Source organism: Vigna unguiculata, chromosome 6, assembly GCF_037176805.1.
Source record: "Vigna unguiculata cultivar grain cowpea cultivar isolate G323 ecotype 2 chromosome 6, ASM3717680v1, whole genome shotgun sequence".
Taxonomy (NCBI): domain Eukaryota; kingdom Viridiplantae; phylum Streptophyta; class Magnoliopsida; order Fabales; family Fabaceae; genus Vigna; species Vigna unguiculata.
Genome location: NC_140797.1, coordinates 47,493,945 through 47,511,300, shown reverse-complemented (window position 1 = coordinate 47,511,300; position 17,356 = coordinate 47,493,945). Strand labels below are relative to the sequence as shown.

Below are 17,356 nucleotides of genomic sequence, written 5' to 3'. Positions count from 1 at the left end.
ATTTTCAAGTATTTTTTTTATATTTTTAAAATAAATGTCTATAAAAGTAATAAGATTGTTTGATTTAAAAGCAAAAAAAAAAATTATATATGAAATGTTGCATAGGTTTTATTATTTATTTATTAGATAATATGCATAAAACTATTAAAACACAAAGGTTAAGAACTGTTTACATTGATAAATTAATTGCTCAAAGGAGTTTACTTAAAGTAAACTAATTGTAAGGATATGTATAACCATCTAAATTCTTATTTTAACTTTTGGATAAGCTAATTTTAAATATGAAAATTTAATTTATTTTTTTCTTTGTTTGAAGTGCTTCTAAACAAACAAGATTACACAAATAAGAACAATTGTATTGACCAGAGAGAAAGAGGTTTAAAAAATATTGACCCCCAAAAGATTTACAAAGAGGAACATATCTAATCCTAATTAAGTTCCCCATTTGTTTCTTCTGTATTTCTATCCTATCTAATTCATGTTTAACTTGAACCACATATTTGGGATATGGATCATACATAGCCACAAAAAATAACAATGATCATCATCCTAACCCAACCCTAAACTTATATGCCAATAAAATAAAATAAAGAAAACAATAGTCCAACTGCAAAACTATCACTGTCTATACTCCTATTCAACTATTTACACTGTTTTTTCTTCCTTTTTTTCTGTAAAATGAAACTAACAAAATATTAATTCATGGAGATTAAGCGGCACCGCGGTTAACCATCTGCATGTACTGTTCTAAGGATTGTTGTCTCTGCAACCTCATCTCCTCATTGAACTTCCGTATGAACGCTTCCACGCGCCGATTCAGCTCCTCTTGACTCAGCGACGGCTCTTTCCGCAGCCTCCCGGCGGTGGAAACGTCGGGGAAGGTCTCGTCGGACTTGTTTTCAAGAGGCGGAGCGAGGTTGCCGCGGCTCTGCCACGTGTCACACTTCTTCATGTGTCTGCTCAATGGCACGGATCGACCTTCCGTTATGGCCTTCCACGTGCTCTCCAACGTTTCGTGGCGTTTGGCCTTAGCCACCACCTTCAACGCTCTCCCACCTGCACATTATTTAGTTCAGTCAACCTTATTTGAAAGCCGCTACATGCAACTTGCAAAACGACAATAACTTCCGCGTTTTCAAACTTAACTGCTATACATTTTTTTAACGTAGGGAAACAGTAATGACAGAATAAATTATCACAGATTATACATTATAAGAATACAGTTTTTCACTAACATTATATAATCATTATTAAACTGAATAATAATTAATAGGTGAGTATGTATACCTTCGGAAGGGGATTTAAGGAATTTCCGGTGAGTGAAGCGAGCGGACACGAGAGGCTTCTCCGTGGACGGTGGAATCTCCTCCGTTGAGTCTGTTCTCTTGACTGTGATTTCTTGGTGGATTACTTCCTTTTGCACTTCTTGTTCTTGGAGCACGGGTGAGGCGTTAACCGATAGGGATTTGGGTTGAAGAGGTGTGGGAGGAATTGGATCGGGTTGAGGTTTGGAGTGGTGGAACCTGGAGGAAGCGAGGATGGAGATGATGATGGTGTTGAGAAGGATGAAGAGGTAAGGAGGCTTGAAGCAGAGGAGGAGGAAGTTCCAGAGGAGAGGGAGGTGGGTGGCGGCGATGGGAAGAGACACTTTGACTCCCATGGCCGCAAACATGAGAGCGAACCAGAGAAGGAGAAGTTTCCAAGTGCGCATGATTTGAAGGAATGGGATGATGAGAGTGATGAGAAGGAGGTATGTCGGAGTGGGAATAATTTATAGAGATGGGAAGACTGTGGGACCACACTCTTCGTTATATCTCAGCCGTTGAAATGTGGGACTTCATCATCTCTCTATGCCGTGTAGGCCCCTCCTATCCCTTTTATTTGTTCTTTTCTCAGTGGGGCTTCTTACTATTTTTTCTTTTTTACTTTCTTTAGCAGGAATAAATGAATTTTCATATTAAATATTAACTACGACGTTTAACCGTAGAATTCAAGATAATGACAAAGGAAATAAAAAAAAGAAAGAAAGAGAGAGAAGAGTGTGTGTGGAAATAATATGGGTTGACTGTCAGAAAAAATGAATATAGCATTTAAAGTAGATTTGACTAATGATAGAAAAATAAAATTAAATGGATAATAGATTTAATTTAACTGGAATAAGAATGAGTATGAATTAAATTTCAAAATATTAACTATGTATTTCGTAAAAGTGGAAACTATGTTACGAAATTTAAATTTTAAATTGAATATATTTATATAATCAATTTCAAATCAAATAATTTCTTTCTACGTAAAAATTATGCTTTCTTTAATTTATTGGATAAATTGTGTGAATATTTAGAAAAACTAATAATTTTTTTTTCATATTTGTATGATTTTTAAATCATACAATAACATGATAATATATTATATTTAGAAAATGATTTGATGTAATGTTAGAAAAGTAAATATCAAACAAAATGTATGTTATATGATTGTAGCTTCATATTATGCTTAATAATAATAGTATTTTACTTTTTACAATTATCTAAAAATTATTCAAAATTTAAACATTTAAATTAAGAATAACAGTTCTTTCGTGAAATTTGTCGATGTTTTTTAACTAACATTACAATGGTCTATAATATAAAAAAAAATGAATAATATAAATTAAAAATTGTTATTTACGTTGATAAAAAAAATTGATACTAACTAAAAAAAATAGTTATTTCATTGTTATTCGAGAAGAAAAAAACTAACATTCATATTAACATCAAGTAAAAACAATTTCAATTAATATAAAATTGAAAAAGTACTATTTAACATTAGCAGACAAAACACTATTATTATAGTCTTAAATAGTATTAATTGATAATAAATATGATATAAGATCAACAATAAAATAATCGATGAAGCCAATTAAATAAAAAACACAAATAATAGTCTAAAATAATATTTATAAAAAAAATATAGAGATTATAACACATAAATCTCAATCAAACCAATAATATTTCAATCTTAATCAAAGTCCATAACACTTTAACTAAAATTGAATTGAAGAAAAAAAAATGTAAATAAATTTAAAAATATGAAAAATTTTATAACAAAATTAGGGGTTATTAATAAAAAAAAGTAAATATGAAAAATAAAAAAGTAAATAAATTTAAAAATATGAAAAAATTTATAACAAAATTAGGGGTTATTAATAAAAAAAAAGTAAATATGAAAAATAAAAAATTAAATAAATTTAAAAATATGAAAAACTATATTAGTTCAGTAAAAAATATTAAGGTGTTCTTTTTATAAAAAAATTAGGGGTTATTAATAGGGATGGCAACGGGGCGGGCTCGGGTACGAGTATCATGATCCCATCCCCATAATAAAAATTCATCCCCATCCCCATCCCCAAACCCAACGGGTATACAACTTTTGACCCATCCCCATCCCCACTGGGTAACGGGTATTTTCTTATACCCATATCCATACCCATTTTTTTATTGTTCCATATATCAATTAAATATTTTTTATAAAAAAAATTTAAAAATCACATGTGTAACCTAAAAATTATTTCATAGAATGAAATTGAGGAACACCTATTTGAACATAACCATGTACAGAGAGTAAAAATTATGTAATAAGAAGAAGAAAAATTACCTTCAAAATTAAATCTTGAAAAACAAACCAGACAATTGAGAGAGTAAACAAAGTGTATAACAAAAAACAAAGAGAATGAGAAATATGTTATATATATATATATATATATATATATATATATATATATATATATATATATATATATATATATATATATATTATATATTATATTACTATATATATATATATATTATATGTGTGAATATCTTATGTTTATATATATATATATATATATATATATATATATATATATATATATATATATATATAATTATTTATATATATTATATTATATTATATATTATATTATTATTACTATGTATATATATTATATGTGTGGATATCTTATGTTTATATATATATATATATATATATATATATATTTTTATAGATATATATTTATTTTAAGTATATATTATATTATATTATATAATAATATAAATATAATAATATATATTATATTATTATGTATATATATTATATGTATATGCGTAGATATTTTATGCTTATATTTATATATATATATATATATATATATATATATATATATTTCTTTTAAATTTTTATAAATTTGTAATGTTATAAATTTGTTTATAAAAGATCTCACTAGTTAAATGATTAATTTGTTTTATACGTATATATTATATATATTATATTATATTATTATGTATATATATTATATGTATATTATATGTATATTATATTATATTATATTATATTACATGTATATGTGTAAATATATATATATATATATATATATAAAAGTATATTTTATTTATATGTATATATACTATATTATATTATATTATATTATATTATATTATATTTTATGTGTAAATATATTATTTATTTATATATATTTTTTAGATTATTTAATAAATTATAAATAGTTTAGTAATTTAAGCGGGGACGGGTATTTGGGCGGGTATATATATATCTCCATTTCCAGTTGAAAATTTCGGGTATTACCCATACCCATACCCAGTCAAAGCGGGGATTTCCCGTCAAAACGGGGACGGGTTCGGGTGATACCCACGGGCACGGGTTTATTTGCTATCTCTAGTTATTAATAAGTATTTAACAACACTAATGAAAGAATTAATAAATAATCTTCTTTTTCAATTCAGGTTAAAATGTATTAAATATTATACTATTGGAGTTTTTCAATTCAGTAAAACAAGATGATATTTTTCTTTAGTTTTAAGATTAAATCGTTTGTCCATTATCTAAGTTTGATGAAAATACTTTTTTTTTCTTTATCAAATCCAACAAGTCCGATTAGTCGAGATAAAATTTTGAAACACATCAACCATGTTCATTAGTCAAAATATAATGATATTTTTAAATTTTCCATCTAAAATTTGAAGGATACTACCTGCCATTTATTTAAAAAAATTGTCCTAGGTGTACAGTTTTCATGCAAATGAAATAAGCTAGGGCAAGCAAGATGTTGTTTGGTACATATAGAATATTGTTTTTCTGTTTCCCCTTTTGTTTTGGTCTAATATGATATCACATTATTAGGTGACTATCTTAGTCATGGGTGCATGTGGCTCACAGAGGTGGGTCATCTTGAAAATAAACAGAAAATGAACAAGAGAAAGAAAAGTGTGGTGAGGTCATAAATTCCCAGAGAAGAGGATTAAAAAATTATGTTGTTTTTAAGGTTAATCCACTATAATATCTCCGAGAAAAAGACAATTTAACCGATTGATAACGACAATGAAAGTTGTTTATTTGGACATTTCAAACCGTAATTTTAGGAGTTTCTGGATTCGGATCCTCATCTTGTTGTTTTGCTACACTCAGATGAACAGTTACCCATTCCCAAAGGCACAACTCTCAACTCCACCCTGTTAATGGATAAAGTGGTCGGTTCAATAAAATTACCTCATCCATTAATTTCTTTAATTCATCCATAAAATTGACTTCTCATCTTGTTTGGTTTCAAGAACGAAATTGCCTTGCAATTCCGTGAAAGTCCAGACAAAAACTTATGTGTGATGTTCAGAAGCTAGGTAAAGGTGGTTTTCAAGAAGATAGCCTTTTCATCGTCGATGTGATAATACACTATTATTTAATATTGAAATTATCTTCTTTTTTCGTATTTTTGTAGGATGGAAATCCCAACGTAAAAATCATTCTCTTTTCGGTAAAATTCAACAAGATCGGAGCAGGTTCAATTTAGGTCTTCTTTAGATTACATACGCAAACCACCGTTCATCGTGAATTACGCAAGAATGTAAAGTTTTTGCAAGCATTTTTAAATTGTGAAATTGTGTTGTTGATCTTCATGAGATATATATAAGGTTTTTCATATGAAAAATGTATTGAAAAGATTTTAGAAGGTACGTGTCATGATTTGGCAAAGCAGAAGTGATTTGGTGTGAAATTGGTGAAGTTTATGAATATATTATGTGTCGGCAAACAACCTCGGCTTTTCACTTTGTCTGGCAAATTCTAGGTAATGTCTGAGTGAAGAACATAGGTTTGGATATAATATGTCATTCGACCATACAGAAAAGGATAAAGATTAAAAAAAAAGGGAAGAAAGTGCAGTTTTGAAAATGAGAAAACTGAAATAGTCAATAGGGAAACGTATGGAAGTGCATGATTTTGGATAATGTGTGGCCCCTTATGATTATTTAACAGTCTGAGGTGGTCGATAGATTAATGGCAGTTGGTAACCTTCAGATCAGAAATTACATCATACCCTCATTCAAGGGATTCTGAAGTCTAATATCGTATATCATATCATCATCCAAAATCATTAAATAAAGAGTGTTTGGTTCAAAGACAAAGTAATTATGGTGATTTCAAAACAGATGATGATAACTGCAGAAAAGTGAAGAAGATTGTTTGGTGAAGAAGTTAAGGTATGTGAGAGTAACGGTAGGAGTCAAGAGCGTAGAATATGGGTACGTTTTTTCTGTAATCTTATGCACCGTCCATGCTTCAGGAAAGGCCCAAATGTTTGGCTTAGAAAGCTACAGCTCAGGTTTAATTAAATTCTATATCTTCATTTTTTTTTCTACAATATCTTGATATTCCTTTAAAAAAATCCATTTCTTAATGAATTTTATAACTGAATATGACACTGGTACTACTATTTTATTCTTTTCAAACAAAGTTAGATGATATTTTAATATAAATTTTATTATTTTGAACTTTAAATTGGAAATAGTTTTTTAGATATATTAAAAATTATCAATATAAAAGACGATCCGCGCCTTATCAATGAAAGATAGTAAGAATTTCGAAAAACCTACAGAAAAATTAAATTTATAATATACAAGTTCAGCACTGGACATATTGACCTAGGAGTCTAGATAGAATTTAAACGTTGAATCAAATTATCCTTTTCAAGAGCTGGGTTCTGAGTGAGCGTGACCGTATTGTGCGAGAGTTTTTCAGGTAAGAAATGACTTTTGCATCGTGTATATTAGCTTATTCTTCAAAAGCTGCATTTTTCATTTATGAAGAGAGAAGAATTAGAGGGATTTTGTAGTTCTGTTTTCAGATTAAAAAACGTTGATCTACTTTACACTATGAATCAGTTTCAATCAAAAACATTTTACATAAGAAAAATAAACAAACTGGGTTAAAATAACAAGACCGATTCCAATTTGATACTAGGAAGTTGATGATCGTGATGAAGCCAAACCATAGAATAATTTACGAAAAGTACGGATTAGTCGAGTTAGCTTCTAAAGATGAAATTTTCCAGTTTTTCAATGCACTTATTCCTGTGTAAACGTTTCCAGCGACAGAAAATTGATTGCGGGAAGAAAAAACATGCATAGCAATAGAAGTCCCCGCAACAAAGTTGCCTTTGACCAAAAACTGCATCTTTTCCAAGAATCTTGACCATCAAAGAAAACCAAACAGTGGGAGAGCGTTGACTGTAAAATTAACTGAGATTAAAGAAGAAAGCTTCAGTTTTTAAGTCCAGAAAGGCCTTTTTGGCTTTATCAATGTGACTAAGGAAAAATAATTCAAGTTTCTGTTAATGTATTGATCAGCTATTCCCTCGATCCAGACCATGGAAGTATCTCTGACTGTAATACAGTAATCAGAAATATATATCATCTTGATCAAGATAGCGAATAATGATAATAAAAATTAAATCTTTTTTAGTATGGCTGGGAAATTACAACTAAAAGGAAAACATTACACAGGTGGTGGATGGGCAGCCTTGTACAGTAAACTAACATTAAAAAATAACAAATCCACTTGGCATAAATGTTTTCATGTTTCTAGCGCCACAATGAAGAACTCTTAAATACATCTCTGTAGACTGGGTTTTTTAGCTTATCATATTTAGTCATTTTTCTTGTTTTGTCTAAGCATCTTCTCAACTTCTCCACTATATGGTGCAGGATGATAAGCATACTGTTGCAGAACAGAAAAGATAACCATCTCTACACATACCAAAATATTCTGCATTGCTTCCTCAATGTGCTCCACATCTAACCGCAAATGACGAGATTGAATGACGCCAAATTTTGCTAAAAGGTCCAGCAACATTCCCTGCGCGTGGCAAAGAGAGTTCATTATTATCAAAAAAACAGCCCTTGATGATGATGCAATTATATATGAAGCTAATAGAAAAATATAAGGCTAGACAAAGAAATGAAGATAAATGTAAGAGACAAATGGATGGATCAAGCAAATAGAAGCACAAAAAGTTGTAAATGGAATGGAATGACCCATCAGTTGGGGAATTCTTCATAATGGAACTGATATGATACTGAGCAATGAACAACAAAATCTAAAAGTAATTCATCATTCAAAATTTGGGGCAGAATTTAAAGAGAATTAATTTCTAACAAAGTTTCAAATCTTGAGTAATTTGGAAAAATGTTAGTCTTTAGTTTAGATTTGACGCAAGTAGCAAACAACCTCTGTTAAATTGTCTCATTGATTTCAGATTGGTGCTCTTTCCCAATAAATACAGGGACGAATATGGGATGATTTTCCCATTTATAACAAAAACTTAATGTTGATTTTCTCTAATTCCTAAGTTGCACATTTTAGACTAGGGATACAATTATTCGTTTATTACACAGATCTGTACATGAACAAGGACCACTCCTGGGCTAATACTCAGAAGGTCTTGAAGATTTATTAAAGAGATTTACTAATAGGATGCCGGGCCATCATAATTGTCTTCAGAGTTTAGACCATACAAATTGACTTTATCAGTGAATGACTTGCCTTCTTCAACGGTAAAGTATTTACATAAACACTCCTAAAACTAAAAACACAATAGGAACTTAAGATGCACAAATAATAAAATCCAACCTGATAAAGTGTTTAATAGCAACAACAATAAAACTGACTACCCACTAAGTGAGATCAGTTACATGGATCAAAACCCACCAGAATGTTCTGATGTAAATCGTGCCTATAGTTTTTCTTAGTCCTCTTCTAGTGACTGGATTACCTTTCCATTTGGTCTACCCTCCTCACGTAGGCTTCTATAAGGTTTCACATGCCTGAACCACCAAAGGTTCTACCATGTTTTCTACAATAGTTGCCACCTCCATATTTTCTCTAATGCATTTATCCCTAAAACTGTCTTGCCAACATACTCATTTTTGCTACATTGAGTTTTTCTCTTGATGACTACAGCAAAATAAATAAGTAATAAGCAAAATCGTTTTGTAGAAAAAAAAATAAAATAAAAAAAGATAAGAGGGTTGAGAATCACTAACTAGCCTAATTGTTTGTATCTATTCTACATGTAAACACAGGTTTTTTAGTTTTTTTTTTTCTGTATGTAAAGAAAAGACCATACCAACCAGCATTATAAGTTCAGCAAGTTTTGCAGTTCAAAAATTGTATCTACATTCCTCTAACAGGGAGAGGTCTGTGGCTTTCTGCTGCTATTTTTGGATCGAAATCTTCTTTAGGTGGTCGTTTAACTCAGCTTTTCTTATGAATATAGAAAGGGTAAGGAGTTTACCTGCCAAAAGCAGAAGAAAACAATTCCTTTGATACACAAGAATTTCGCTAGAGGCGTGTGTGGTGCCAGTTCTTTAGCAAACACATGGTAAAAGACCACCAGAGAATACAAAGCTAACGACACAGATACGTTGAGGATGGCGGTGAATGTCCAGCTCAACCAAGTTGGATACAGCCCAAGTAACTGTAATGCTATCATCAGAATGGAACATACTGGACGGATAACAACAAATTGCCATGTCCAATATTTTAGAAGCTTCAAATTACGGTAGTTCAGGTGAACAATACGTGGCTGCAAAAGTTCAATTTACACAATTATGAATACCGTGACATCATTAACGTTATATAAAAAATGTAAATTTCTTTTAAGAAGAAAAAATCCATTCTCCCCAAAAGTTTAGCACAGTTCTAAGCAGCCATACCTGAAAAAGTGTCATGGGAAAAGAGTGGTGAATTTCCCTGCCTTTAATTTCATCGGGCACAGTGTTTCCACTGATTGATATGTTCAAGTAACTATACATCAAAGCCAAAAACTTGGCAATGACCAAAGCTTCATAACATTCTTTGACTGACTCCAAAAAGGTGAAAAACTCTTTGCTTCCTCTAATATCCAAGAGACCCACAAAGGAGACAGTTGCATAAAGGGGAGCCATAAGAATGATGATGATAATAGCCTTTTGCTCTTTTGGATTCTTCCAATAGAAGAGATGCTGAGACAATAACTGCGACGTGAAATGCATGGAAAGCATAACACAAAACGCGGATCCCAGCACGGTAATCTGTGCGGGATTGAGTGTGCTTAGATCTATCATTTTTCACAACACTCTGTCTGAGATGAAAGCCTAATAATTTCAGAACCTGCAAAAGGAAATTTGGAAAACTAAAGGATCAAACAATACCCTCAAAGAGAAAACTAAAATTAAGTTAAATTCATTATAATAAAAGGTCACTGTAATTCGCAGCAAGACCAAAACATGCTTCATAGCATAACAACCTAATTCCTCTCGAAATTCACCTAAACAAAGACCACTTCGCTTTCTGAAGGACGTGTTTCAGGTTCAGCGAACAGCTATAAAGCAAACTTGATAAGAGAAAGCACGAAAAGCACCTTACTTAACGCGATTCAGAAAATTGGCAGCTGAGGCGATGAAAGGAAGGGTTTCCGATAGTATAAATCAATGATTGAGACACGTGGCAGCAAGTATCATATTGTTTATTGTATCGTGTCACAGTGTGTCAGCCATGGCGTGCGCTTATTAGTTCTTAGGGCAATTCATCGTCAAACGGGACGACGGAACCAGAAATTCAATTGGAATATGACATTTTGAAGTTTAAATATTTTGATTTTATATTGAGAATTTTCTTTTCTTTCTTTGATTGTGGATTCAATTTTATTGAACTATTACTTCAATAGATTATAGGTTAAAATACTCTCTTCGTCCATGTTTTTGTTGAAAAATCTCAAATAGGTCCTAAGATTTTTTTTAGTCTCAATTAGGTCCATATTTTTGAAAATGTGTAACAATTAGGTTCATTCCTTTAGAATAGAGTTAACAGCGTTAAAGATGTGTCACGTGTCAGTTCCACATTTTTTTGAATTTTTTAATTTTTTTTTTAAATTATTCATGTCACGTGTCACATCAATATTGTGCCACGTGTCAAGTTAGTAAGGTGACACGTGTCAAGTTATTGTTTGAATCTCAATTTGGTCCATATATTTGTTATTTTAATTATATTTCAGTCCATTTTTTTTTAATTTTCAATTTCATCATTTCCAAATTGAGATCAAATTTAACTTTTATATAAATTTTATAATGATATTTTTATTAAACATTTTAATAATATTAAGTTTATTTTATATTTTGTTTTAAAATTTTAAAATATTTATTTTAACTTGTTACAAAATTGTTTTAAATAATTTATATACAAATGTTAGAGTTGGTTTAAAATTAACAATTTTATAAATTTAAATATAAAATTTTAAAACAATTTTGTAAAAAGTTAAAATAAATATATTTAAAAAATTTTAAAGAAATGGACTGAAATGTAATAAAAATAACAAATATATGGACCTCAGACAATGATTTGACACGTGTCACCTTATTGACTTGACACGTGGCACAATACTGACATGACATGTGGCATGAATAATTTTCAAAAAAAAATTCAAAAAATTAAAAAAAAAATTAAAAAAATTTTAAAAAAATTCCAAAAAATTCAAAAAAATGTGGAGCTGACACGTGGCACATCTTTAACACTGTTAACTCTATACTAACGGAATGAGCCTAATTGTTACACATTTTCAAAAATATGGACCTAATTGAGACTAAAAAAAATCTTAGGACCTATTTGAAATTTTCCAACAAAAACATGGACCAAATGAGTATTTTAACCTAGATTATATTCAATAAACTATCAAGATATGAAATAAGGAGAAATATGATATTCATAAAAAAGATCTAATACAATAAAAATTAGTAAAGCTTATTTCCTTTTATTTAATATTTATTTTCTTAATTTATAGAAAATGAAATAAAACTAAATATGTATGTACCATAAATTTTTTCTAGTACACTATTGGTAGAGGTAGTTGGATAATCTAATAATGCAACCTAATCTATAGATTGAATTTTCTTTATTAGATTAAATTTTACTCACATCGATAAATTGAATTTAAGAAAATACCCCAAAATTATTAAATTTTAATATTAATACTTAATTTTATTATTTTGTTAACTAAAGATATATTTTTAGAATATTAAATAAGATAGTCCGTTTTAAAAGAATAAAAAATATTTGAAATTAGGTTGGATCGAGCTTAATAAAAGAAATGCAAAAAGTAAACTAATCTGGAATTTTTCATCATATGGAGTGATGAATTTGTTCCACCCCCGCACATCTTCACTCTGTTATTCAGCTGTTTGGCTGTGGTGGAAAACTGGTATGAAATGGAATGTTACGAATGATCTGAAATATGTCAACACATGCTTGAGAGAAGAGTATGTATGAAGCCTTTCTGGAAAAACTATGGCTCTACCAACTGGAGTTTTAATTCAGACTGTGATGGAAGGCCGAAAAGCTTCGAGATTGTGAAGTAGCATGAATCCTATAAACACAAACAATATGTAATCACATCGAATTACTTGTTTTTCTTCGTTATGGTTTGGCAGACATTTGTAGAATGAACATGCAGGGATTAACTTCAAAGTATTTGGAACGCTCCACGTATCAAAATGAACTTCATACATGATAAGAAATTCAAATACTTATTAGAAACCTGAGATCATCACAAAAAAGTCCAAACATAGGATTCAAATATATAACATGAACTACATTATTTATGACAACGATCATGGCACAAGCAATATCTTCCCAATATGCTCGCTGCTTTCCATAAGCAGATGAGCTTCAGCAGCCTCCGCAAGAGGGAAAGATTTGTAGACCACAGGCTTAACCTTTCCTTCGGCAATGGCAGGCCAAACGTTCTTCTCCACTTCGCTAATAATCACGGCTTTATTTTCGAGACTTCTATTACGCAAGCCAGCCGCTACAATGCATATGAGATGCACAAATATAAAATTACCAAGTTAGATCGTATCACACCACAAAAAAGAGCTCACGTTCAAATAATGAAAAAGTTTGCTGTCAAGCGTATGTTTCTGTTAACATAGTTGAAAGGCTAACGTAGGTTCATAAAAGTAACACCTTTGTTAGTTTTCCATTTAACGTATGTATCCTAATGAGTTTCCAAAAATAGCTCAATGCTTCGACATACAAAACTCATTTTCAAGAAGATAAAAAGAAGTGGAGATTCAAAAGGGGTGCCTATTCTTGATGCACGTAACTATAGATGGAAAGTAACCGCATTCATACAAACAAGTCAAAAATTAAAAACTTGAAGAAGCTCCTACACAGAAATGCAGAACAGTATATAGTAGTAAGAATGCACGAGAAGCACAAACAAAATTTGTAAGAAGTCTCATTGGAAATTAAGAAAGTTAACACTATTTTCATTTCCTCATTATTCTCCCCACTACCCAAAATTTAGAATTTCATAAATTGTTTTGCACTTCTGTAATTATTCAGAGACTGTTATGTTGGGATCTTTCTAAGAGGATAGATTAGAGAAATTCACCACCAATGAGATATCAGTTGTCATACAAGAGATATGACACTACTTTCAATCAAAAACCTAAGGTTGTGTGTTTGTAGATCATTTTACCTTATTTATTACTCAACTTTCGTATTTCCACTCAATGTGAGTCTTTTAACTCATACTTGGATTCTAAAACAGTTGAAATCCTTCTAGGAAGATAAATTAGAGATCCACTACCAACAAATTGTGAGTAATCATACAAGATATCATAACACCACCTCTAATCCAAAATCTTAAGATTATGAGTTTGTGGATATTTTTTCCTCACGGTACTCAATTTGTCAATTCTGCTCAATATGAAATTTCAATTCATTCTTAGATTCTTAACATGTTATTCTTGCACAAACAAATGTTTACATTAAAAGCTGAATTTGAGCAATATAATATATTTAAAAAGGGTGTATTCCCAAGTTTGCAATACCTTGTACTGTGAGACGCTTAGCAAGTAAAGGGCGGAAATCTACTTCAGTAGTAACTCCACCTTGAAAGCCAATAATAAAAAGCCTTCCATCCAAATTCAAGCTATCAATATTTCTTTGATAGTAGGATGCTCCCATACAATCGAGAATGACATCAACACCTGCAACCACACACAACTACAGTCATGCTTCTCTATAGAACATGTAAAAACATAAACATTAGAGGTACGACTACATAAATCCAGGAAAATCACATAATGCAAGAAAGAGATTCTACCTTGTCCACCAGTTTCCTCCTTTACCCTCGCAACAAAGTCTTCTGTTTTGTAATTGATAGCCACATCAGCTCCAATACTCTTGCAAAAAGCTAGCTTCTCCTCACTCCCTGTCAAGCAATATCTAATCTAGAATAATATTTCGGGAAACATTGCTTGGAATTTAAATAAACCAGAAGGAGCAGTTTCACTAAACAATATGTCGGACAGACAGCTAATCTTCAGTTCTCCATATTTTGAATACATTGGAAAGTGACTATTTTGAATAACGGAATAAATCGGTACCGAACCTGCAGTGACATATACTCTTGCCCCTCGATACTTAGCTATCTGAATTGCAAATGTACCAATCCCACTAGAACCTCCATGAATCTGAGAGTGAGATAAAATAGATTAAAGTTAACATAACACTTAATAAGTTAGCAAATTAGAGTCATCATACATTTTTTAGGTAAAATCCAGTGAAAATCCTTGCGTGGTCAGGGAGATATAATGATGATAATAACAATAATAATAATAATAATAATATAGAATTAAGGGTATGATGAAATACCAACAGGGTTTCCCCTTGAGATAAACGACTCGTCATGAAAATAGTAGACCACACAGTGCATGCAACCTCAGGAAAACTAGCTGCATCCGTGAGGGAAACACCTGGTGGAATCGGAAGCACTTGCCCGGAGGGAACAGCAACTTTCTCGGCATAACCTCCTCCGGCGAGAAGAGCACAGACCTGTGAATTAATAATAGTTAGTGACAGTGAAACAGTGACAGAGGAAAAGGGAATTAGGTTAGGAATACCTGATCGCCGATTTTCCACTTGGAAACGTTTTTACCGATGGATAGGACTGTTCCGGAACATTCAAGACCCAGGTAGGGACTAGCACCCTTAGGGGGAGGGTGGAAGCCCTTCCTCTGGAGGGTATCGGCTCTGTTAAGGGCAGTAGCGTGGACTCCGATGAGAACCTCGTCATCTCGGAGTTGGGGATCTTCAACTTCTTGAAGCTGCAGCACTTCAGGACCTCCCGGACTCGTAATCACTATGGCCTTCATCTTCTTCCCTTCCGTCTGCACGCTTTTTTAGACAAAACCCTCTGCTTCCTTACTCACGATTTATTATACTACATTTAAAATTGCACAAAAATTATAAATACACCTAAGTTGTCAATTTTAGTTTTCAAAAATCATTTTCCTTCTTCGTATCATAACATATACTAATAACATCTGCTAATTGTAGCATTGTTTTCCCACCAAAAGTTTTACCCAACGATAAATTTTAAATTATGGGAACAAATCCGGATTTCTAAATATTTAAAACCCTAACCAAAATTACTACTAAGTGTTGAGTATATAGATAACCTGAGAGATCATAATATGCCTTCATCAAAATAGATTGGACATAGATTTAATTGGATAAATGTAAATGTTACTATTCGAATTTTTTATAATAAAAATTCTTCAAAAGTGTTACGGATAGATGATGATATATGCCTCTACCATATAAATGGGTCCATCTCAAGAAAAATTATACACAGTTGGAGAGAACAACGAAAATTCCCTACACAATTTCAAATTATAGTATCAATTCCAATAATTTTACCTCTCAGTTACGGTTTAATTTAGGATCTTTCAGTAAATTTTAAAATTAGTACATTTCAAAATTAACTATAGATCAATTTAATCATTCATCTGATTAATCAAATTTAGTCAATTATTATTCACAATACATACATATTTCGAAATACGTACCAATTATATTATTTATAATGTTAAGTTAAATATAATTGTGAAATATCAAATAAACTTAACAAAATCTAATAAAAATAATTAAATCGATATATTTCAAAAAATTAAGGACTAAATTATTCTTTAATTTATTATTTAATTTATTTTTATAATATTTATTTACGTATTCCACACAAGGATTCTCTACACCGAACTCTTATTATTACGGTATCAATGTGAATAATTTGCCTTTTACAGCAAGAAGATTACACGCCACTAGTTGAAATTAGTGGACAGTCACAACAAATACTGTATGTAAAATTACAAGAAATGTATAAACACGACATTCAATACTCATTCAAACAAAAATATCAATATTAATTAATTTATACAGATTTAAGAGCATTCGCCTTCATTACAAACAGACACGACTGTAGAACTTCAATAATATCTTTACAAAAATGTGTCAACCAATTACCACTATAAATTTCAAGCTATAGCAATCCATACGTACAAAATTAGGAAAAATATGTTTATTAGTTGGTCGTATAATAACTATCCTAATCCTCCAAAACGATGCCAATAGTTTACTAAGAACAGATGACAATTGACACTGGCCTATAGTAAGAAACTTGATTGACATAAGGTTTAAATTAAAAATGCATACTCTAAAGTTAAACAATTTTGAAAGTAACTAACAACTGATGACAATGAAATTTGTTTATTAAATTATTTTCCAATGCGTCTTATACCAATAAACAAAGCATATAAACAATCCCTCACTTCATCCAAAACACATTTTATAGATAACAAAATTACTAACTACATTGCTTAAGTAAAACTTGAGGTATAAAAGCATCACTCCACTTCGAAAAATATATTTCAAAACAATAATAATTCAATACAAAAATGATACATGGGGTCAATTACTCAGATATATTTGAATGAATGTTCTGAGAAACATAAATTCGGAATTGACAATTTGGAGAATCATAAATAAGTTATTTTTGCACATTTTAGCAGGTGTTTATGGCATAACGGAGTATGTTATATCAAGGAGTTTCAACCCCACTGAATACATTCATATTTTACTGTAACACGGGGAGAAAAAATAATCAATATCACACAATATGAAAGTTTGATCACTTCACTTGCCATTCATGTGATCAAATCATGTAAAA

The 17,356-nt window shown here is 30.8% G+C and overlaps 3 protein-coding genes across 7 annotated transcripts; all 3 read right to left on the bottom strand.

Annotated features, from left to right (window-relative positions):
• Positions 1 to 335: 335 nt before the first annotated feature.
• LOC114189267 (uncharacterized) lies at positions 336 to 1,735 on the bottom strand. The gene is made up of 2 exons (XM_028078001.2): positions 1,288 to 1,735; positions 336 to 1,056 (listed from the first exon to the last, which is right to left on the bottom strand). Exons 1-2 carry the CDS (start codon positions 1,709 to 1,711, stop codon positions 710 to 712), a joined length of 771 nt encoding a protein of 256 aa, XP_027933802.1. The 5' UTR covers positions 1,712 to 1,735; the 3' UTR covers positions 336 to 709.
• Positions 1,736 to 7,733: 5,998 nt separating this feature from the next.
• LOC114189266 (uncharacterized) lies at positions 7,734 to 10,933 on the bottom strand. Of its 5 annotated transcripts, none has more exons than XM_028077999.2 (4): positions 10,709 to 10,933; positions 10,023 to 10,458; positions 9,602 to 9,892; positions 7,734 to 8,163 (listed from the first exon to the last, which is right to left on the bottom strand). In XM_028077999.2, exons 2-4 carry the CDS (start codon positions 10,410 to 10,412, stop codon positions 7,954 to 7,956), a joined length of 891 nt encoding a protein of 296 aa, XP_027933800.1. In that variant the 5' UTR covers positions 10,413 to 10,458; positions 10,709 to 10,933; the 3' UTR covers positions 7,734 to 7,953. The 5 variants fall into 5 exon arrangements, with proteins under 5 accessions (XP_027933800.1, XP_027933801.1, XP_027933798.1 ...); XM_028078000.2 differs by having other exon boundaries at positions 10,714 to 10,913; XM_028077997.2 differs by having other exon boundaries at positions 10,595 to 10,906.
• A 1,893-nt stretch (positions 10,934 to 12,826) lies between these two features.
• LOC114189265 (oxidoreductase, zinc-binding dehydrogenase family protein) lies at positions 12,827 to 15,579 on the bottom strand. Its single transcript, XM_028077996.2, has 6 exons — positions 15,252 to 15,579; positions 15,004 to 15,183; positions 14,741 to 14,822; positions 14,453 to 14,560; positions 14,178 to 14,336; positions 12,827 to 13,147 (listed from the first exon to the last, which is right to left on the bottom strand). Exons 1-6 carry the CDS (start codon positions 15,501 to 15,503, stop codon positions 12,951 to 12,953), a joined length of 978 nt encoding a protein of 325 aa, XP_027933797.1. The 5' UTR covers positions 15,504 to 15,579; the 3' UTR covers positions 12,827 to 12,950.
• Positions 15,580 to 17,356: the final 1,777 nt, after the last annotated feature.

What these genes read in the sequence shown, in the direction of transcription:
- LOC114189267 (XM_028078001.2), bottom strand. Translation starts at nt 1,711, where the DNA reads ATGCGCACTTGGAAACTTCTCCTTCTCTGGTTCGCTCTCATGTTTGCG. An exon ending in CCTTAAATCCCCTTCCGAAG is followed by an intron (nt 1,057 to 1,287) that starts GTATACATACTC and finishes AATAATGTGCAG; the next exon opens with GTGGGAGAGCGTTGAAGGTG.
- LOC114189266 (XM_028077999.2), bottom strand. Translation starts at nt 10,412, where the DNA reads ATGATAGATCTAAGCACACTCAATCCCGCACAGATTACCGTGCTGGGA. An exon ending in TTCCCATGACACTTTTTCAG is followed by an intron (nt 9,893 to 10,022) that starts GTATGGCTGCTT and finishes GAACTTTTGCAG; the next exon opens with CCACGTATTGTTCACCTGAA. An exon ending in TTTTCTTCTGCTTTTGGCAG is followed by an intron (nt 8,164 to 9,601) that starts GTAAACTCCTTA and finishes TGCCACGCGCAG; the next exon opens with GGAATGTTGCTGGACCTTTT.
- LOC114189265 (XM_028077996.2), bottom strand. Translation starts at nt 15,503, where the DNA reads ATGAAGGCCATAGTGATTACGAGTCCGGGAGGTCCTGAAGTGCTGCAG. An exon ending in CTCAAGGGGAAACCCTGTTG is followed by an intron (nt 14,823 to 15,003) that starts GTATTTCATCAT and finishes TCTCACTCTCAG; the next exon opens with ATTCATGGAGGTTCTAGTGG. An exon ending in TAAGCGTCTCACAGTACAAG is followed by an intron (nt 13,148 to 14,177) that starts GTATTGCAAACT and finishes TATGCATTGTAG; the next exon opens with CGGCTGGCTTGCGTAATAGA.